This window comes from Lepidochelys olivacea (assembly GCF_965140295.1).
Source record: "Lepidochelys olivacea isolate rLepOli2 genome assembly, chromosome: 26".
Classification (NCBI taxonomy): Eukaryota; Metazoa; Chordata; order Testudines; family Cheloniidae; genus Lepidochelys; species Lepidochelys olivacea.
The window spans coordinates 10,491,563-10,514,822 of NC_140436.1; the positions used below are offsets into that span (position 1 = coordinate 10,491,563).

The 23,260-nt window shown below is 45.8% G+C and overlaps 1 protein-coding gene across 2 annotated transcripts in view; it reads left to right on the top strand.

Annotated features, from left to right (window-relative positions):
• The window catches only part of CDS2 (CDP-diacylglycerol synthase 2), a 44,346-nt gene extending 29,419 nt beyond the window's left edge, over nt 1-14,927 (top strand). For both annotated transcript variants that reach the window (XM_084615192.1, XM_084615193.1), the window contains 8 exons: nt 1,560-1,618; nt 2,407-2,489; nt 3,449-3,536; nt 4,630-4,698; nt 6,037-6,189; nt 7,137-7,256; nt 7,884-7,987; nt 8,615-14,927. In XM_084615192.1, the coding sequence (XP_084471318.1) occupies nt 1,560-1,618; nt 2,407-2,489; nt 3,449-3,536; nt 4,630-4,698; nt 6,037-6,189; nt 7,137-7,256; nt 7,884-7,987; nt 8,615-8,744 (806 nt within the window). In that variant the 3' untranslated portion in view covers nt 8,745-14,927. The remainder of the gene's footprint in view (nt 1-1,559; nt 1,619-2,406; nt 2,490-3,448; nt 3,537-4,629; nt 4,699-6,036; nt 6,190-7,136; nt 7,257-7,883; nt 7,988-8,614) is intronic.
• Nucleotides 14,928-23,260: the final 8,333 nt, after the last annotated feature.

The following is a 23,260-nucleotide window of genomic DNA, read 5'->3' on the forward strand; positions in this document are numbered from 1 at the left end:
GAGCAGCAGTGTTGTAGCTTCCTCAGTTTCCTTTTCTTGCCTGATTTACTGAGGGAAAGACAAGTCCTCCTTTCCTTGCTGAAGATTGTCCTTCCATCCCAGCAAACGGTATCTGGTTTAAGTAGGGTGTTGCTGTAAGTACCTGACTCTCTCCAGGGTCTCTGTTTAAATGAGCTTGATACTTGCTTTTGATCTTTCCTCTCCTCCTCTCACTTTGCCTCCCCTAGTCTCCAGTCCTAGCGTGCACCCACTTCATGAATGCAGCGCTAGTAGGGAAAGGGGCCTGACTCGCAGCCCTGGAGCAATATTCCTCTTCCTGTAGACCTGCGATACGCAGCCTCATCCCAGGCTTCCTTCACACCTCTAGGCCAAATGTGACTCATGAAATGAGCCAGAAGTGAAGCATCTGTGGGAGACGGAGCCATTGTTGGCTTTGAGTTACGTCTCAGAGGCCGTTGCAATGATGTCTTTTGGGATGCAGACAAGTCTGTGACTAGCTGCATCCACACCTGCCTAATTGTGCGGTGTAAGTGACCAAAATGCCCTCTGCATCAGATGGGAAGCTACGGTCCCCTTTGATGTTACTTCCTTTGGGTAGTGACTAGGCAGAATAACTAACTGTAATTTCCACCTTTCTTTCCCCTGTGCGAGCCTTGCAAAGTTTTACTTGCCTGGTGATTAATATTTTGATGTGTGAGGAAATGATCCTTTTCTTTTTCATTCTGGGTAAAGAGAGGGTGAGTAGACTTCTTGCCTTTGCTGGTAAATTCTGCAACGCTACTCCAGACCTAGAGTAACTCTCCTGTCAGTGTAAACAGTGCAGAGGCAGACTCTGGATGAACTGAAGATCTATTTTTAACTCCTCCTTTCTGGTGATTAAGTGGAGATGTTCTCTCTCAGCTCGCAAGCTCACTGCGAGTCCTGAATCCCTAGGATGGGCTTCAACCTAGAAATGGAGCGGCACTTGCCATTGAGAGCTGTGCGCAGATTTCCAATGGCCCTAGCAACATGGGCTCACCAGTGGGTATTATTTGTGAGGTGGGGGAGCTGGTAAAAACTGGGGGAGGAGGATAGACGCTAAAGAGGGTTCTCCCGAGACCCTAATGCGCTTAAACAACTTAACTGGCAGACAGACTGTATCTAAAGAGTGTCACTTTGTAAATGCAGCCACCTCTGGGTGGATGGGGGGGATGCAGCAGCTAATTAAGAGCTCTGTGCCATTAAACAGGTAAGTGAAGAATACTTTATAGTTGATACTACATGGGAAGATCAGAGGTAGAATAAATGATTCGCTGTTGGCAGAAAACAGTCTAACTTGCATAGGGGTGATCACGGTTAATTGGCTATATGTCCTTGGTTTTTTTTTAACAATTTCCATTCTTTGATTAACCATTTCGCATCCGCAGCGCACATGACCCTCATGTTGCTGACTCTGTTCTGTAGCTGAAACAATGATGAGATGCTGCAATGATATGGCAGATGTAATGGGAAATTGAGAGGCATTTCCTACTACTGCAAGACCTGATCTTGCTCTGCTCTTTCTTTTCTCTTCCCACAAGGCTTCTGCATGTTTGTCCTGAGTCTGGTGAAGAAGCATTACCGTCTCCAGTTCTACATGGTAAGATTAAATAAACGGCTTTGCTGCTCCAGAGCGATTAGCTTTGGGAGATGGAGGCTGTTTGCATATATGGTTTACAAGAACACAAGCCTGTAAATGCTTCTGTGTCCCCTGGGTGTTGCGATCCTGCTTAATGGAAAAGCTATTCCTGGCAGCTTGAAGTATTTGGCATATGACTTTTGAACTGACTGATTTCCTTAGAAATGTGAATTCCATTGTCTGCATTTGCAGTGCATTTCTTAGTAACCCTTTCAGTTGTGCAAGCTAAAGTGATTGATTGTACAAGGTTCTTCAAACCTCATGCCTTGAGGGTGTTGGTGGAATCACCTGCAGGGGTTAGATTGGCCATACCACAGTATAACGATGCACAGATTGGCTGACCGTATCCTTTATTGGGATGCTTTTGTTTCCTTCTGGATTCCGGATGTCAGACTAGATGGATGGTCATCAATATGGGGATTCTTATGTTCCAGGTCTCTAGTCAAAGTAGACTAAGGTGTATGGGATGGGTGTGGGCTAAAGGGTACTTGGTCCAGGAATGTCAAACATCCTCCCACTCAGGTTCTGAAATGTAATGGACATGTTGCTTTGCTTAACTCCGAAGTAGGGATGAATACTAGCTGCCATCTTTGTGTTTACATCATGCTCTTTCCGCCTGGGATCAGTGCCTGAGATGCACACAGGCATGACCCTCTCCAAACAGTATTCATCGGTATCTGGTTTCTGCCGTAGGCTGTTACGAGAAATGTCTCTAGGCAAACTGGACTGCATGCTGTTTTCTCTTCCAGTTTGGTTGGACCCATGTGACTTTGCTAATTGTTGTTACCCAGTCGCACCTCATCATTCACAACCTGTTTGACGGGATGATCTGGTGAGTTGGTGCCTGTTACGTGTTACTTTGCTTTGTGTTGCATAGTATATGCTCCTGATTTCTCCTTGCTAAAGCGTTTTTTACTAAAACTTTTAACCAACAAGCATAGGCTAGGATGTGCCTTTCATAAGGGACGGCAGCATGCTTTGCATAAGAAAGCCAAACAATGAGCCGGGCCCTTTTCGGATTGCTTTGCGCTGCTCAGTTAGTGCAGCCAGAAAGCCACTTGAACGGGGCAGCTGCGTATTCCTCTGGCAGTGAGGAGTCCCGCAGATGGCAGAAAGTAGCTTAGCTGCCTTTGTCACCCGAACTCGAATAGGGGGTGGGTGCGGAGAGCATGCATGCCAGCCAGTCGTGCCTGGTGAGGGGGTCCCTGGGACACAGCTGCCGCCAGCGTAACTTAAAGCAGCCACCAGGTTAACGCGTTAGGAAGGGAGCGTGGTTGGAAGAGGGTAGAAAAGTGGCTTTAATAACCAGCCCCCTTTGGCAGTTTGTTGCCGCTGCTGCCCAGCGTGTGAGGTTGGTGCCCAATGTGGAGGATTCAGCCCAATATCCTTAACCGCCTTGGTCCTTATATCAGCAACAATGAAAACTTTACAGTGCTCGTAGCACACTATATGGTGTGCAATCTGAAGCATTCTCAAGTGCTTTACAAACGGCAGAGCACCTGGCTCACCCCTGAAATGCTTCTGGGGTTAATCACGGTGACTGTTTAACAGCCCACGGCATGTCAGAGCAAGCACAGAACACAGCAAGGGGGAATTCATGGAGCTGATCTGACAGCTGGCGAGGGCCTTGGGGCTAATGACACCTGGGCTTTTACAGTAGTGTCAGTCTGACACGGTGTAGCCAGACTCGCCCACGTTCAGGTAGTGCCCGCTTGGATAACCTATTGCAGTTAAGCTTCCAATGACTTCAAAAGTGCCAGTTATGAATGGCTTCTCTCCCCTTCCTTCTAGGTTCATTGTCCCGATTTCATGTGTGATCTGCAATGACATCATGGCCTATATGTTTGGGTTTTTCTTTGGCCGCACCCCACTCATCAAGGTTTGTCAGCTGTGCAAAACCCTGTCTTCAGGCTCTGTTTCTCTATGGAGCCTTTGACCCAAGACTGGAGAATCGATCAGGGTGGTGGAGCTAAAGCCTTTGCATTTGGGTCCCAGCCTAAAAACTTTCCTCCTGTCCATCGTTGTTTGAAAAGACTCTTTCAAAAGACTCTTTTTTTGTGTCTCATTTGTGCTGTATTGTACCTCTTTAGATCCTGATCCAATGTCTACTGATTATTTAAATTCTGTCCCCATCCCAAGCTCTGCATACTAATGGTTAAAAGACACTGTTTCCTACAAAGGTTTGGTTTAGTTATCTGGTGAAGTTCTTTGGGAGCATGGACGCTTCCTTGTGGCGTGCGCTTGCCAACTACATATCGGAGGAGGTAGTTTAGAAATAGCTCTTCTTTATTGCAGCATATGCAAGCCGGAGTTATTGAATATTTGACTTGAAAAAGCCAGTGAGAACAATTCTAGACTAAATGCACAGTCGGCATTGAGAACGGCGTTCCTTAGTGATGAGAAAATGTCAAACTAATGGTACCGAATTATGTACTGTTATGAAAAACTTCCTCTATATTTTTTTTTTCCTTTTGGGCTAAACCATAAAATCCTTAAGCTAACCTTTCCTAGGGATGCTGTTAATTAAGTGGGTTGAGTATCCCAGAGACTAATAACCATTCCCTTTATGGGCCTTTTATTTTTTTTAATGGCTGAAATGAGGCTGTGTGTGTCTCTCTATATTTGACCAATAACCTGAAGTTGTAACATTTCAGTTACTTACCTTGCTAAGATTATATTAAATGCTTTTAAATACAGGCAGTGTATTCTGGCCACTGCTCTGCCTGGGGGCTGCAAGGCAGGATGCTTGCCTGCTTCCCCTTCCTCTAGGAACTTGGCCTTGTTAGGGTGAGAGCAAGTGAAAAGATCTGCCCCACAGTCTTCATGTGTTGGCCGTTACCCCCTTGGAAATCATGAGCTGGGGATATTGTTTGCCATTTAACTTCTGTGGGAGGTGGGTGTTGGCTTTGCAGAGCTATTTGGGGTAGGCCTTGAGGGTATTTTTTAATATGTTCTCTTTCTTGTATCTGCAGCTTTCCCCAAAGAAGACCTGGGAGGGTTTTATTGGCGGGTTCTTTGCCACTGTTCTGTTTGGACTGCTGGTAGGTACCTCACCATGGCATTTAATTGGCTCTCTCTCCATAATAAGACACACCAGTGCAATCTGTCAGCCACGGCTAAGGAACACATGTAAGCTTTGTGCTCTCTTCCACCCAAGTTGTCGTCTGAAGTTTTACAGTGGGCTTTAAACTGACTTGTGCCTTCCAGTGAGGAGGTGTCAAACCCACTGCTGAGAAATCGCTTCCTCTCCCGTGGCCCTTGATATTCTCAGACCTGTAGCACCCAAACTCCAAGGGATTTCCCAGTGCTACACAAGCTGTACAGATAGAGGCCAGGGTGGCAGAGGAAGCAGTCTGCTCTGCTTGGACACTAGTGATTTGCCATGGCGCTCTTTGTAACAACAGTGTTTTGGCCCTCGTGTCCTAGGCTTAGATGTCCCCTCTTTGCCTACTACCGGTGTGCATGCCAGAGGCTGCAACGTTTCAGTGGGTGCTGTAGTGTTGGCAAAGCATTTTGGATCCTCTGCAGTGATTGCTCTGCTACATTTCTGTGGTATCTGCCTCAAGGTTGTGTGGGGAGCTCAGGGCTCTGGTCCCCCGGGGGACTTTTTGGGGGTGGGGAGAGGGGATAAGTCCACATTTAATATCTGTGCAGTTGCAGAAAGCCCGGAGAGAGCTGGGTAATTCAGCTGAAGACTGAAAAGTCCAAGGACTGTCCCAATTTGTCAGGCTGTTGTGATCTGTTAAGGAAGGATTTCATTAATGCATGTTGGCTGGATGGTGCTGTCTGCTCTATCTTGATCGTACAGTTACTCTGATTGCTGCCTTCCAAGCTGATGTATATGAAAAGAAGCCGCTTACCAAGCCTCTAGCCAACTTAATGCTTTGCAAGAGAGTAAGCTTCTTACTGAACCAAGGATGTGGCTGACTCACAGCCCTGAATCTCAGCTCTCTCTCTTAGAGGGTGTCATTACGCCTTCCGGAGTTCAGGTGAATGGGTAAGGCTTGTATCAGAGCCATCTGATGAGGGGGATGCATGCCCCCATCTGTCTTTTCTACTATTGGTGCATTGCAGTATTTTAACACGTTGCAACATAAAAACAGATTGAAGGACATTTAGCGGAAAAAAGTAACATTCAGAAGTGAAGGGGAAGGAGAAAAATGAGGGTGCTTAGGAAGGGAGCAATCGAGGATGAGAAGGAGGGACAGCAATAAATATGGGGCCACGAATGGCCATAGCAAAAACTCTTTCAGTAGCTGGGAGAGAGTTCCACAGCCTAACGCCCACCCTCCCAATAGCCAGCCGAGCAAAGGTGTGAATTTTAAGCTGCCTCTGTTCTTGGTTTCTCTTGACTCGCCTTTTCTGTTCCCACAACCAAGCTGTCGTACTTGATGTCTGGATACCGGTGCTTCACCTGTCCTGTGGAATTCAATAACGACTCCAACAGCTTCACTGTGGATTGCGAGCCATCTGAGCTGTTCCAGCTACAAGAATATAACATCCCCCTGGTGATTCAGTCTGTCATTCGCTGGGTAGGACTCTGAATGTGCACTCTCAATTATGGATAGCTTGGCAATAGCCATTAAAAAGGGATACATTAACTGGGCTGGAAATGCCCAGGAGGGAGGGGATTAGTTTAAGGTACTACGAAGGAATGCAGCAAGAGGTAACTGGATGAAACTGATCAAGGAAAACTTTATTTCCGGAGATGTTCCCCTAATGGTGAGACTGGTTAAACCAAGGAATAATCTCCCAAGGGAATTGGTGGAAGCCAGATTTCTTAAGTTGCTTTAGACTAAATTGGACAGAGCCCAGGAGAACATACTGTAGGGAACAATCTTACCCTGCTCGAGGTGGTCAAGAAAGGTCTCTTCCAGCTCGACTTTCTGTGAAGTAAGAAAGGGCTCCTCCTGCAAATGAAGTGATCTAGCAAAATAGAGAGACAATTACAGAGAATGCAGTGCACTGCTCTCATAGACCAAGGCCCCATAGTGCTAGGCACTGGACATATACAGAACAAATGCAATCCATGCCCCAAGCCACTTACAACCTAAGTATGAGACAAGAGACGACAGATGGGTACGGACAGACGGGGAAATACAAGGAAACCGTGACAAAATGGGCCAGATACATCCGTGGCTTTGCTCTGATATCAAGCAGGGGTGAATTGTGGGACAGTCTGCGTCTGAGATTTGTCTTCGCAGATTTGGGTTTAAATAGAGGTGATCAACACCCAGGTCAAGGTTTCTGGAAGCAACTACAGACTTCGGGTGCCCAACTTGAAGTGCCTTGAAGGGGCCTGAGTTTGAGGGCAGATGCACAGTGCTTTCTGAAAATCTGGCACCTCGAGTTGGCCTTCCAAAGTCACTAGTCACTTGAAAATCTTGACCTTGGACTCCAGTAAGGCAGGGTTAGGATAGATTGCAATGGAGCCCAATGCGTTTCTCTGATTCTTTTCCCACTTTGTCCTTGTCTGCAGAAAACAGTCCGGATGTATCCCTTCCAGATCCACAGCATCGCCCTCTCCACCTTTGCTTCCCTCATCGGGCCCTTCGGAGGATTCTTTGCTAGTGGGTTTAAGAGAGCCTTCAAAATCAAGGTAGGGTATGCATAGTCAGCTTCCGATGCACCTGCTGTCTGATACCGAACGCATTTTATTGTCACCACCGTAAACAATGCCGTAGGTCAGAGGATGGTGGGGTTGGAGGAGGCTTCTGTCCATATTGAGGGGAAGGAGGAGGGCTCTTCTCATGTGGAGTAAAGATGGGTTAATGAAGTACAACGGTGAAGTGCTAAAATGAGCGTTGATACAGCATTGAGGCTGAGAAACTCAGTACCTGCAGGTCAGGAAATTCCACGAGCTGAAGCTTTCTCCAACACATTGCCCATACATAGGGTCTTTTATATGTAAATATAAACCTTGTGAACCTTAAAATACAGGATGCTCAGTGGGGCAGGGTTTTAGATGATACAACTTCAACCTCTGTGGAATTTCCTGCTCCTCAGTCCAGATGTCGCACGCTTTTGTGCGAGAAGTATTGCTGGGTGAAAAAGTAACTTTGGGGAGGGGTGATGAACACCCTCCTCAGTCCGGCTGCGTTTAGTGCTATCAGCAGATGTTCTGGGAGAGAATGCAGTGTCACGCAGGGCGTCCATGCTACGTGTGTGCAGTAAATGTGAATACGGGCATTTGGCGGAGCTCAGTGAAACTCTTCTGATTGCACAGGACTTTGCCAACACAATCCCAGGGCATGGCGGGATCATGGATCGCTTTGACTGTCAGTACCTGATGGCTACCTTTGTCAACGTGTACATTGCAAGTTTTATCAGGTATTATTTATTGCTTCACGGCAGCACTTAGCGGCCGCAACTGAGCAGCCCCAAAGACCTTAAATCTAAATGCACAGGACACTGGGCAGGAGGGGAAAGAGACTGGGAGACTGTGTCTCGCCCAAGGTCACACGGCAGGCAGGTGGCAGAGCCTGGAATAGCATCTGTGTTTCCTGAGCTTCAGTCCTGTGTCCTAGCCACTGATCCCTGCTTCCCTTCTCCTTTTGGGCTCAACAGAGCATATACTAAGGAATAACTCTTTCCCATTAGTTTGGGCCTTGGCAGATAGCTTTATAACTGAATGGAAAGGAAAAACACTGGTCTGGAGGGATACTTTGTGGTTTTATTTGAATTTATGTAGATTTTTGGATTTATGGGGCCCTTCTAATGGAGGGGGAGAATAATTTCTGCCATTGATCGGAAATTAAAGACTATTTACATTTCACTTGTGTCTCTCTTTCCTCACCTGTAAAATGGAGGCGGGTGAATGAGGCTTGTCTCCCTTGTGAAATGCTGAGGGATGGGGATGCTTGAAGTTAGGCACATGCTTTGCTGAATTTGAGCCCAGACGACCAGATCCTGGAGTTAGGATTCATTGCAAACAGTTCTTTCTTTGGTTTGTTGCAGGGGTCCTAACCCAAGCAAACTGATCCAGCAGCTTTTAGCTCTGCGGCCAGACCAGCAGGTCCACATCTTCAACACGTTAAAGGCGCACCTTGTTGATAAGGGTATGTTGGCCAATTCTGAGGACGCGTAGGCATCCAGGCAGTTGGAACAGGACAGAAAAAGAGGGCAAGTCCCCCAAGGAAATCCAAGCTCGCCTGACCTAAGACAATAACAAGGCCTCGTTTCACTGTTGTTTTTTTCTTTCCTTGTAAATGTTTGCATTTGTGGGGTTTTGGGGTTTTTTATAATATGTATTTATATGGCTTTGGTTAAAATAAGCAAAGTGGAGCTTCTAGATGGAAAGAAATCAAGAACTGAAGGGACCGTAGGGCGAAGATGTCCTCTCGGATCTGCGTGGCAACTCTTGTCTTCAATGTGTATGGGCAGAACTTGACTTCACGACTCCTAGGGGATGTGTGTATGCTTTTTTCTGCCCGGGTGCAGCTCCAGGAGTGTAAGCTCTAGTGAAGATGAGACACGGGCACTTTTACATCAGTATCCTCTAACCCTGCCAGGCTGTGTCTATACTAAGAAAATTGGAAGCCATGCAACTCTGTCAGTGGAATAGAGAGGGCACTGTTTTTTTTGCAACCTTGTGTATCCCTGTATGTAGGCTAGGGAAATTGGGGACCTGTAATTATCCACTGGTGGTAGCTGCATTGATGAATTTGGGTCTTCATTTCCCTAGTATAGCCATAGCCTGGGTGTGCATAGAACTTCTTGCAGGTAGAGAACAAAAAGCTCAACAAATCTGAAAGAAATGTTTGCTCTAATCCTGCTACATAAGGTCCATACAAGAAGACACGTGCATACGCTTCGACTTGCCATCTTTGTAGTACCTCCCACATTTCCCTAACTCCAGCAAATATTTAACAAAGTCGATTTTAAACCCACATTTGTACTGTGCCATTTAAACAAAAATAGACCCAACTAATCTTTACATCAGGGACAAGAATACAGAAAGGGGAATGTGAGAGGTTCAGGTTGCCTCTAAGGTGAATCAAATAACTTATTTTAAAAAGCATTCCAGTTTTATTTAAGAAATCCTGAGTAAGAACAAGCTTTTAAAAAATTATTTGTTCACTTTTTCATGGCTTCTTTTCCACCCAGAGCATAATATATATATTTTTTTAAATACTGAAGCATGAAAACGTCTCTCAAGAGTAGGAGATACCACACCCTGATATTTTAGCTGTTTGGAGAGCTATCACTCACAGAACTTTATTTTCCCATTTGGAAGTCCAGAGAGCATAGTACCCAGCTGGTTCTGCTGTTGTGGGTTTTCTTTTCTGGTGTGGGGAGGGTTGTTTGGTTTTTTTGCTTCGTTTTTTCTTTCAGGGATCATGTCTGCCAATGATGGATGACTTGAGTTCGAGACATCATGCTACTGAGTTTACCATGGTCTGGGTTTGGTCAGCTTTCCAGGCTTCTCTCCTTTCTCCTTCACTGACTCAGTCTTGTTTTATGTATGTTGCACTTAACATTTGGAAACATGTAATTGTTTTCCAGGTATTTCCCTCTATTTCTTGACTTCAAACATACCATAATTTTTAAAAAAGAAAATAAATAAATAAATAAATGGAAACACAATCTAACGGACTTCAGAGGTTTCCAAGAGTCAGAATGATGATTTGTGATGTAACAACACAAAAATTCATTTTAGTAGTGGGTTGTATTAACATTGTCATGTATCAGGGAACTCTGTTTTACTGTGACTTCTCTCCATAGTTTGTGTGTGAGCCAGGCTGTGATGAGAAATACATTTTACTTATTTGTTGAACCTGGGGAACAATTGACAGGGAAAGATAATATAGAGATGCTGCTGTTCGTGTCTTGAAAGCAAGTCACTGTCCTATGTCTTCAACACAGATCTATATTTGAAGCTGGCTAACCTAAAGTCCCTGAGATCATTCTGTATGCTTTACTCCATAGTCTCATGCCACCACTGCTTCCACATACCTCTGACGTATTTTTATCTTGAGAGCAGCCACTTCCTCCTCTCCCTGTACTGGAGTTCCGGAGGGCAGAGATTCGCATCTGCGGTGCTACACAAACAAATATTTGATCAAAAGCAAAATGGTGCTGAGAGAATATTAAAGCAGAGCCCAGGTGACATGCAATTTAAGGGTCGGACTCTGCACCATGCAAGACATCCTTAGCTCCCGGTGAGGGTGCTCAGCACATTGCAGGACTTGCCTGTTTCTATGGTCCCAATTTAGGGTAGTATTGAAGCATTTTTGCTTAATTTTTAAGCAAATGCTTTCCTGAACTGTAGGCTTAGAGCCCAGTGCCGTGTCTACTGAAATGCTTGGGAGTCTTGACTTTGACTTAAAGGCATTACATTCGGGCCCTTAATTTGCTTTCAAAGGAGATTTAGGAGGTTGTTTTTAAACCTTTCTTCCCTTAGGTTTTTTTGGGGGGGTTATCACCTGGCAAAACAAAAGTTTCTTCTCTTTTGGATACTTCTTGTCTGATACCAATATCTTCTGGAATTCCTGCATACTAAACTGTTTGAGCAGATGTTCATAAACAAGTTATCACGTGGACCTACAGTACTGTGTATTAAATGAGATTACAATGTAGTGATCTACAGAAAAAACACACTTTGTTTTCATGTAAGAATTTGGTCCTCCCCCGGCATCTGTTCTACATCTTCATACTTTTTTACAATTATTAGGTGTACTTTTTTTGAGGAAGCTTATGATTTTAAACTATAGGATTTGGGGTTTTCTTGACGTTGGGCTGTTTTAATACTGACTGTGAACACTGGAGGGCATACTATGTTCTCGAGTGTCTGCATACTTCTGTGAGATAGGAATAGCCATCCACCTTTCTGAACTAGGCCGAGTGCAGTTTTTCAAACCTGGGTTCGTACGTTTTCTCTACTTCTGCCCCCTCTTCAACCTCGAAGTGAAGTAAAACGAACCTTCAGACCTGTCAGGTATCCTGATAAATTAATTCTGTGTGTAAAGGCACTCATAAGTGCTGTTACTTGTTAGTGTCCTGCGTATGACTGCTCTTACTCAGCAATTCTCATGTTGTGGTAAGTGTACAGCATGGTTTATTGGAAGTGTACAATAATTACACTGGTTTAACATCCAAGGGACTATGGGCTAACACCCTGTATATGCTGTACAGAAAGTTGCGTACCAGAAGGATGGAATCCTCTGTTTTGCATAAGCTCTGTGGTGCAGCCTGTCTTCATTGCACTGATCCATTGGTTTATTAAAAGCCCTATATTTCTCCTCCCTGCCCACCATATGCAGCACAGAGCTCTATAGTTTGGATCATAGTTGAAATTGGCTCTGAAACAGGTTTACCAGCCAGAGAATTTCAGCCTGTGCATAGTAACTGCACTGCAACAGAGTGAATGCAAGTTATACTATTGTCTAGCTTCTAAGCAATGACCTTCTTAACCCTCTGTATGCTGGTAGTTTGCCCTAAGTGGTTCAAATTGGCCACTCCAAAATGAGAGGCCACTTTCAGAAACTGGTGGAGTAAGTGACTTGTCTAAGGCTACAGAGGAGGTAGTAGTTAATGTGTGAGCCAGAGTTTAAAAACCTTGAAGTTACAGTACAGTGTTTGGGTTCTTGCCTGCATAAGGGAGGATTTGACCAGAAACTTTAATTTTGCCTCATGTCAACAAAATCAGGATGTAAATCTGAATATTAAGAGTGCACTTTGGAGTCCAGCAACTTTAACATGTGTATCTGTGTGTGTTGTGCAGGTGACTAGGTCCTTCCCTCACCTAGTGTTTAACCTTGGTCCTAACACAGCTCTTGTGAGCCCTTAGATTTAGTGACTTTGAAAGATTAGCGTGTAGCTAGCGCTCATGAAACACACTGCTGACAACAGAGCTGCCTTGGCAAGACTTTCATAAAGGAGCTCCCCAGAACTTTTTCCTATAGCTGAAATGTACGAAATCAAGAGCCCCTGCAAGTGACCTGCATGCTGTGGCAGCTGCTTTGTGAGTACTTAGGTTAAAGGGAAGGTCCTCTCAGCTTGCTGTACAAGGAGACAAACTGCAAAAGCAAAGTTGCTGCTGTGTCAGAACAAGTTGTTGAGGAACAGATGCAACAGCTCTGTGGTTGTCTAAGCTAAGGGGGAGGTGTAACGTTCCTCATTCTGGGTCTCTGAATTAACGCAAAACTGTGAAAGGGCTTCCTTGCTGTCTGTTTAGAGCTCTACAAATGGGCTGGTTCTGAAACTACCTGCTAGCAAGGTCAAATGAAATGCCCAAAATAAATGTAAAGGGATTTTTAGAATGCTCTAATACGTGAGGGGAATGCTGGAGACTGAGGCCCTGATCCTGCAACCAGTTGGACAGGGGGATCCATTGCATCCACAAGCAGAGCCAGGGACCTAAAATCCTCTGCTTGGAGAGAGGTGTCTCCATAGATGATCGTAGGTAGGTAACATAGTTGAGTACAAAGAGCTAAGAGGCCAAAGGTTAGAGGATGCTACGTGGTCAGTGATGGTGAGTGGAGGTGACAATGTAGGCAGTTGCTGGGGAGTACTAGCTGAAATGGACTGGTAACAAGGGATGACTGGTCCTTCTGAATACATATTGATGAGTTGACCAAGTTCAGCTGCACATCCTTCGAAAAATTCCTTTCTATTCTTTGTCTGAGCTAAATGAAAATATAAGCAAGCCATGAATGAGATAGCAGCTGGAATCAAATGTCTTCAGGTATTTGTTTTGATGAGCATAGTATCCAGTTTTCTCTGTTTTGCTTAAATCCATTTAATTCCCCAAAAATGCCCGGTGCCAGGCTCGTTTTTACTATGGGTGGTGCATCTCTCAAGGATACTTAGTTTGGTTATGTTGTCTTTTGTTAGTACTATCTATCTTTCCATTCAGAGACATTATAATTAGCAAACCTCACTCCTTGGGATAGAATTCCATTACTGCCTGTATGCGTTGGGTTCTCCTCTAATCTGAAATGTGAGCAGATATTGCTCTTTTATGTTAAAACCCTAGCTCTCCAGTGAAGGAATGGTCGATCATGGCATGTGTTGTCTTATCCGAATAGAGCCAAGGAGCTGGAGTTCAGTTTGTAGTCAGGAGATTTGATTGGCTGAATGCTGAACTTCAGAGCCATACAGGTGGTGGTTTCTCCCCTTGCATCGGAAGTGCAGAATACTACAGGAAAGCAGTAGGGGGCTGTTGAAGGTTCGTCATGTACTGAGGATAGACCGTAATAGTAGCCTTTCCATTAAAGGCCTGAAATAAAAGAGGGCAAGTTTGGTAAATGTTAACAGCATTTAAAATGCCTGAATAATTGGGGCAAACGCCTACAGGAAGGCTGTGTTTGGTTCTAAGCAGCCACACGCTGGTTGCCAATCACTTTGGAAGCTTGGAGCAGTTTAGCTGGCGTTTCCAACTGGAAACTGACTTCTCCAACCCCCAGTTGCAGCCCAAGTTACGCTGTGGATTAGACCCATCTTGACTAGAAGGCCAGGAGTGGCACAGAATGCACAGCATAGAGCCTCATTATCATCCGGGTTCTGCTAGGCTTACTCGGGTTGAGTGGTTCCTTACTCCACAGTAGTATCTGTCCTGTGTGTACCCCCCTGGACTTGATTATACTCACTCTGAGTAATCCTAATTAGCAGAATCTAGCCCTAAGGATCTGCTCCCATTTGATTGGGAGGGGGATTTTTGCCATTGACTTCAGTGGGAAATCCTACAGCACCACAAAAACCTGAAGCACCAGTAAGTACATTGCAGAGGCCTTTGGGAATTGTTGATTTCACATGGATCAGGGCAGGTCTCCTAGTTTCGTGCATGCATCGGACTCCCACAAGCATGCAGGCCAAGGCAATCACTGTATGCAAAGAGGGGAGAATTCTCCATCTTCCTGCAAAAAATCTTTTTTCTGCTAGTTCTGTAGACTTGGGAAATAGATGTAACCATGCAAAAACCATCCACGGTGGTCATCAAGACTTGGTGGGGGAGACAACCATTTTAAAATTGGAGTCGGCATGCGTCTGTCATCATGAGGGCTTGTATACCTCCCGACACCTGTAGCCAAACCCAGAGTTACATTTTTGTACTACAGTAATTTTCCCTCTGGGTTACTGTTCCCCAGCTCTGAGGTGTCCTCTGCCATCTGCTTACTTCTCTGTGCATTGTTTTTGATCAATGTTTTAGCAATACATGTAGATTTGCCTTTTTGATTGACTGTCAGAATGTGATATATTGTATATTTTAAAGTATTTACCCTATTTATATACTGTATGTTACTGTTAAATAAATATGTAAGTTCTACTATCTGTGGATCTACTATCTGTGGATCTGTGTATTAAGTTATTAACACTGGCAGAGGAGGGAGCTCTGTTTAATCGTGCCTTAAAAGGCACTGGTGTATTGTAGCAGTCCAGGCAAAATGTAATAGCTAATCCTTGGAGGGGTTGGGTAACCTCTGCTTTGTTCTGTTAACTAAGATCCCATCTGTTTCAAACCTTCTCGTGATTTTTATTTATAAGAGCAACCCAAGCTTCTCATCCCCAAATGTCCCCAGCGATCGGACACTTAAATGGATAAAATCATCCAGAACCAGCACTTTCCACTGGGGATGTTGGCTCTCCTTAAGCACACTATTAGAGGGGCTAAATCCTTTTCCTGCCTCCTATCCATCCATGGCAACCATGGGTAGCCAGGCTAGACCCTGTAGGGACTGGGGTTAAATTCCTTTCTTGTATGTCAGAGGCATTGAGTAAGATCAGGGAGTCCAACAGACAGTCTGTGCCCAGAGAGCTTAGGCCCAGATCTTCAAAGGTGCTTAACTCCCATTGAAATCTGTGGAAGTTAGAAGCCTAAATACCTTTCGAGATCAGGGCCTTACAGTGCAACTAGACCAGACAGATAATCAGAAATAATTCCTCCACATATATACACACACATACACTTTATCGAGGAGGAACTGAAGCACAGATATTGTCACAGAGCTGGAAACAACTCCTGAAAGGCAGTATATTAACAACGCAGCCAGCTATCCTCCCTGAAAGCAATCCCATTCTCCCCCAGCCACACACCTTTTCCTGTGGTCCTGAGGCCACAGCAGCTCCGCCTCATAAGAGGCAGTAGCTGGTGAATCTGTGTAACAGCCTTTCCACGGGCCTGTTGCACAAAGCACCTCTTGCTGAGCGTGGAGCTGGCTCCCTGGACCAGGATGTGGCAGGCAGGATTTGCGGGCTCCCGCATGATGCAGGAAGCTTAAGGCTTTTTGTTGTCTGTTTTTACCAAAAAAATTCCCAGGTTTTTAACAAAAAGTTGTTTGTTTGTTTGTTTTTTTTTTACCAGTTTTCACCTGAATTTGCACCATTCACGTACATGAAAATAGTGGTTATGGTTTAAAAAAAAAAATTCAATTAGGTGGATGTTTGTGGAGAAGTACGTGTAAATACCAGGCTATCTGGTAAAGTGAGGAGACACTGTAGTGTCTTCTGGAGGCCTCCCGGACGTGCTATAAAAATTCCATGGCCGACCTTTGATGCCACAACTGGTTTTCTGCATATCCAATGGATTAAAAGCCGCTGGCGTTAGGGGGTAGCACGCTGTGCAGTTGTCCAGGGCCCCAGGCCACAGGGGCCCTTGCAAAGTTGCTTGGGCTTCAGCTTCGGGCCCGGGTGGTGGGACTCAGGCTTTGGCTTTCTCTTCTGGCCCCCCGCCGCTCTAAGGCCGTCCTCGTCTCTGGTTTATTTTGGCTGACCCCCCCGAAAGCTGCTCGTGGGGCCCTGGACCCCTGGCTGAGAACCATTGGAGTGGAAGGCACACACACAAAATGAACATTCATGAAATAAACAGCTTGAAACAGTTTTTATTTTCTGCAGGTACTTTTCTCTCGCTTTTTTTTCCATCTTCCCATCCCCCAACATTAATCCTGATCTTTATTCAGAAATCTGTGGAATTCGTGTGCACCAATTTTCTTCCACTTTTTTTTTAATGTTTGTCATAAACAGAGACGCTTGGGAAATTTTAAACTAAAGCCACAAATGAAGAGCCTTGTGTAATCTGCAGCAGTTGCGTCTACGGTGGGGACTGCAAACATCTGTATTTTCCGTATGTAAGATGCAGAGGCTGAGTTGTGATCTTGTTTGATTTCCCAACCCATCATCACTTCCCACTTTGATGAGGCTGAGCGAAGTTAGTGCCAACCTACCTACCGGTTAACACATTTAAGAAATCCTTTGCGTATTAAAGAGAGGCTCCATACAAGTCCTGTCACCTCTCAGAGGCTGAGGGTTTATCTACAGGAGAACTTGGCCAGAACAGCTGCACCATGTGAGTGGCTGGAATAAGTATGTTCACGTAGGGAGTTAGTTCCTTAAACGCACGTCCTACAGTACTTCTATTCCAGAATAACTTCTGTAAATGAGCCCGACTGGTTGGTCAGTACAGCGAGGCCAGTTCTGTTGACTCACAACTGGGGCAAGGCAGGAGCAACACCCCTGGCGTAAGTGTGGCAAATCAGTCATTTTTTGGACCGTGAGAGTCCGTTTAAACTTAATAAACCCCAGGGCTCACAATGGCCCAGAGAAAGTTTTGGTGCAGGGAATACAAGGCTGGGCTAAGACACTTAGGTTCTAGTCCTCTCTCTGCCACTGGTCTGCTGTGTGCCCTGGACAAGTGATTTCCCTCTCTGTGCTTCAGTTCCCCCCATCTTTAACATGGAGATAACCAACCTGCTAAACCTACCTTCATACAGTGCCTCAAGGAGCTGTGGAAGAGCACAGCTAGGTTACTACGGTAATGCCTTGTTTTGGGCTGGCTAGCTGGATCTGGAGGGAGGTTCCATAAGTCCTAACTTGTGTTACTTCACATTGAGAAATGCAATTTGCTTCCCTCCTCCCCCCCCCCATTTATGCTGTTTACATGCCATTCAACTTGCCCCATTAAATAGACTGGACTGTCTCAGGCTTCTGTGCTGCTGTCCATCACCATGGTGTCTGAGCACCTTCCTTATGCGCTAACATTCAGATTGCGTGTTCAAATCATGACTCATCCCCGCCCTTTGCATGGTGACATAAGTGACCATTTCTTCTCCTTTCCCAAGGGAGATTTTGCAAGATGTATTAGAAACAAAAGTCTGACCCAAGCTTATGTTGCAGCTGTTCCTCTTGTAAGAGACGGTGGCTCTTCTGCTTAAAAATGGGTGCAGGGTGCAATACAATATTCATTGGTTCTCTGAAGTGCTTGCATTTCATCAACTCTGAAATGTAAATTAAAAACCCTCTACATTTCTGAATGATGACGTTTGGCCGCACATGGCATAAGGACGTTTATCGCGCGCACAGTGCGGCTATGCAGTTATGCTGACTTACTAGAGGACAGGCTAATTAACCACGAAGCTAACTCTTGTACATGGTCCTTAATTTACAATGGATGAAGCCATTCTATCTAAAGTACCTTCAGAGCCCTGGTCATGTAATATCTCACACTGCCATGTATTTAACCTCACCTGGGAGATTAAATATAACCCCTGGGAGGTAGGGCAGTGCTGTGATCCCTGTTTTACCAATGTGGAAACAGACAGAGAGACTAAAGGGGTGTGCCCAGGGTCACACAGGAAGTCTGTGGCAGAGTAGGGAATTGAACCTAGGTCTATTGAGTCCTAGTCTAACTCTCCCCACCCACCTGTCCCATTCTCAAATGAATCATAACACTGTGTGAGGGACTTTTTCCCTTCCTCTAAATGTGTCTTTAGAAAACAGCTGCGCTTGCTTCCCATTCCCTCCGGTGCAAGTTAATGTCTGTGTACTGGGCTGGTTACCCTAATTGGTACAGGGTGCTTTTCATCTTCAAGGGGTAATGCTAATTAAGCCTCCTACCAGCCAGGAAGTGGGTACGTGGGAGCACCATTCTGAGTCAGTGACGGCAGACACGTTGTCTGAAGGGCCAGCTCTCAGCTGGTGTAAATCAGCAGCGCTTCACAGCTTTCAATGCAACTCTGAGTTGCACCAGGCGAGGCTCTGGCGTGTTTGAGGGCAGGAAGTATTAGGAGCATAGGTATAGTTTGACTTCAACTATATTTGGGGAGGGGGCTCCAGTCAGGCCAACGGGGCCATGCGTGGAGTGGAGAGGGGGCAAATTCCACGCCTGCCTGAGTTTGCGGGGGGCAACACCCCTCCCTTCCTCTCCCAAACTACGTCCAGGGTTCGGAGCTGGGATTACAACTCAGAACGCTGGCTCTTGTTTCAGGGTGGAAAGAAAAGAAGGCAAGAAAAGAAAGCTAATGGTGTCACAGCACTGTTGTTTTCACCTCAGTGTAGTTATGGGAGGTTAAACCCCACGGTGGATGCAACTATCTACAAACTAACGATCCTGTTTTCACTACATTTTTATAGCCTGTCTATGGCCCTGATACGGCTCCCGCTATTATCCTTATTTTACAGATGGGGACCTGAAGCACAGAGAGGCTAATTGACTTCCCCAAAATCACACAGGCAGGCTACAGTCAGGTCTGGTCTACACACCAAATGCTGCACTGGTTCAGCGTTCGGATGAAGATGCCTTAAGCCAACGGGCGAGGGCTCTCCCGCCAGCTTAGTTACTCCACCTCTGTGAGACGCGGGAGCTGTGCCGGCAGGAGACGCGCGCCTGCCGACATAGCTCTGTCTACACGGGGGGTTAAGATCCCTATAACTCGGTCTCTCACTGCGTGGATTTTTCATACCCCTGAGAGACGGAGTTCTACCGAAGTAAGTATGCAGTGTAGACCTGGTCTATGTTAGAGCAGGGAATTAAAGCCAGGTCTCCTACGTTAGCGCCCCAACCACTGCCCCATTTGTCCTATTGAGTTAGCTAGCTCAGTGTGAGAAACCCCTTACTTTTGCCGCAATGACAGAGTTTGTGCTTTCCAGTCCTGTGCTCTGTCTAAGTGAACAAGCCACCAACCAGCCGTTAGAGCATTCTCAATGGAACCTCTGCCTCCTCGATAGTCCCACGCTTAGCCCTTATAAGCGCATTGTATTTACACAACAGTGGTAAATGAGACACATTGCTCAAGATGACTTCACTTTTTATCCTTGTGAAAACAACGATCTCTAATGCATGCCCGTCATCTCAGGGCCATGTCACCATTCTCACATCCTTCTGCTGTGGCAAGCTGAAACCAAGATGGCCTGCTACGTGAGTGTTTTGTGGATAATTTTCTGCAGCTCTGAGGTGTCTCGAGTGTTCGTCTATTGGCCTGGTAGCCACCAAGAAAGCAGACCCTAGCCCACGGTTGTGTCACATCTTCAGAATAAACCTTGTTGGCTAACCTGCTGTCCCTGTGTGTGCACGGCCCTGATGCGGATTAACTCCATGTGTGGACACGCATTCTGAGATCATTCAGAATAGCCCCTTTCTCCCGACATGCTTTGCAAACTGAAAATCAAAGAGCCAAACTACAGAGAGGGCTTACTCACTCCCCACTGACATGCAGTTACCCCCAGGGTGGGCCCTGGGAAGTGAGAGCAGTGCAAAGCAGGACTATACCACAGTTCAGGATAGGACGTTATCATATCCATTTGCAACCGAGGGGGAATTCACATAGCCCGAATGCAAAGCTGGCGTTTGGCCAAGACTCCAGGGTTAATGAAGTTCAAGCTCAGTAACGGAGGCGAAGCTAATGGGATTGCTGCTGGGCCGCGGTGACTGTATTTTCCATAGCTGCCTCCTGTTGTCATGTATTGGGGTTTTTCACTATGGAATATTTGAGACTGGGGAATACTTCACTTGTCTCTCTGGTTACAGTATCCTGGGGCTTATGTGGCTTGGCCATAGAAAAGTGCTTGCCCTGTACATAAGTAAGTTTATTTTTTAATTTACCCTTTACTATACACGCAGAGTGCATTTAAATGACAGGAAAAGTAGTCTCCAGAAGAAACACACTGCAGTAGCCTATGTTTATCTGGCTTTGTTGTTTTGGCGAACAATTAAGATCCCTTAAAGGGGAAGAAGCAGCAGAGTGGGCTGCTGATGAGTAATAAACTATGGAGCTTTCATCTCTACATTATCAGTTACATCCCCACATCCAGTTCAGATGGGGCCAGCTGCGAGCCTTATATGGTGGCCTGTGGGGTTTTATTCTGCAGTTGCTATTCCTGATTGCGTGATTAGCTCCAAATGTGGATGCTCTTATTCCAGATTATCTTAATCCACTTTTCAGAGTAACAGCCGTGTTAGTCTGTATTCGCAAAAAGAAAAGGAGGACTTGTGGCACCTTAGAGACTAACCAATTCATTTGAGCATGAGCTTTCGTGAGCTACAGCTCACTTCATCGGATGCATACCGTGGAAACTGCAGCAGACTTTATATACACACAGAGAGAATATGAAACAATACCTCCTCCCACCCCACTGTCCTGCTGGTAATAGCTTATCTAAAGTGATCATCAGGTTGGGCCATTTCCAGCACAAATCCAGGTTTTCTCACCCTCCACCCCCCCCCCCCCCCACAAATTCACTCTCCTGCTGGTGATAGCCCGTCCAAAGTGACAACTCTTTACACAATGTGCATGATAATCAAGTTGGGCCATTTCCATCATGGCCCAACTTGATTATCATGCACATTGTGTAAAGAGTTGTCACTTTGGATGGGCTATCACCAGCAGGAGAGTGAATTTGTGTGTGGGGGGGTGGAGGGTGAGAAAACCTGGATTTGTGCTGGAAATGGCCCAACCTGATGATCACTTTAGATAAGCTATTACCAGCAGGACAGTGGGGTGGGAGGAGGTATTGTTTCATATTCTCTCTGTGTGTATATAAAGTCTGCTGCAGTTTCCACGGTATGCATCCGATGAAGTGAGCTGTAGCTCACGAAAGCTCATGCTCAAATGAATTGGTTAGTCTCTAAGGTGCCACAAGTACTCCTTTTCTTTAATCCACTTTCTATTCTGAATTATCTTCATCCGCTTTGGAAGCAGATTAGGATGACTCGGAATAAGTGTGTCCACACATGGCATTAATCAGAAATAGTTAATCTGCTTTAAATTCACATTTTACCTTATTCCTGATTGTCTTTTATGTGTAACAAGCCCTTAGCATCTTCAATTTAAGGAGAGCAATTTCTACATCACAAAACCCACCACAGTGTGGCATCTTCCTTGCATTTCCTCAAGGCTTGAATAGACAAGTCCCGTCTCCCAGATCCCTGCTGTCTTGCTATGTACTTTTTGTATATTTCATTTGACAGCCTGAATATCGGTGTTCTGAGCCCAACTGCGGTGGATATTTGGGCAACACTGAGTCATTGCTTTAGAATTGGGGATACACATGGAGCTCAATGAGACAGTCCCTAATCAGCCTGTACAACACAGGGGTGGTCAGAGCAGAATCACGCCTTGTATGTGGATACAGACATTTCCGTGCTGTGATGCCTGACGTTATGGTAATGTGCTGCACTTCACCTACCGCATGCTCGCTGCACCTCAGATGCACGCTTCTGAAATGCATTGCCCTTGAACAATGAGTTGTAACAGGAAATACAGACCATGACTGCTTTCATTGCATTGTGCTCACGGCCTGGCTGTTCCTCCTGTTCAAGGCAACTTCCCTCTGCCCCTGCCGCAGGGGGTTCCCAGTGTGGGCACTGATGTTTGTCCATGAAATGATCTCGCTACATTATCATGTGTTTGACAAGCTGTTTCTTAACTTTTAGGACTGGGAGGGGGTGAATTTGCTTCTCCTTTTTTATACTGCAATGGATCTCCTTTCATAGAGGTGAAGCACACTGCTTCAGGCATGCTAGGTGAGCCTTTCAAAGTGAACAAAGTCTCCATGCAAATAGTGATGCTTTGCTTTGCACTGAAGTACTAATATGAACCGGTTAAGGCACATCACTGCCCTCTGCTGGATGGAATCGGAACTGCATAGCTGTGTGTCAGAGACCCTGCACTGCTCACAGATGAATGCCTATTCAGCTCCCGTGGAGTCTGTTGGAGCTGGAGGCTCTGGAGGTCTGACTCAGCTGCACTCCATGAATGCGTGAGCAGGATCGAGATGGCCACCGACTCCCTTTCCACATGGTGCCGTCCATGTGAAGCTCCCGCTAATAGTGGGTATTGACCCCATTTTGCAGAAGAAAGGAGTGAGGCACTGAACAGTGAAGTGGCTTTCCCCAGGCCACATGTTGAGTCAGTGGCTGAGTCAGGTAGAGAACCCAGTGGTGGAATCCTGGCCCTGCCGAAGTCAATGGGAGTTTTTGCTATTGATTTAAATGGGGACAGGATTTCATCTCCAGGCCCCTGCTCTAACCATTGAATAATGCTGCTCACTTGTAATCATAACCAGCCCCCCTCAGAGTAATTCACATTCCCCCACAGCAGAGCGTATTGTTCCGAAGTCTGCTCCGGAGTAGGATTTCCAGCGGACATCCACCTCGCACCCTCCAGGACAGTGTTTCGGCTTTCACTGCTGTATGTCCCCTGCTCTCTCACTCCCCGACGCCCCCACTTCACAGGCAGGGCTTAAGTTGTAATGAAAGAGGTGCCAGAGCTCAAGCAATTTTTTACATTCATAACAAATGCAGCAAGCCCGAGGTGCCGGGGCTATGAATTGCCAAGCCCAGAGGTGCTGGGGCTCAGCCCCAGCAAAAATTAAGCACTGGGGGGCAGGCCT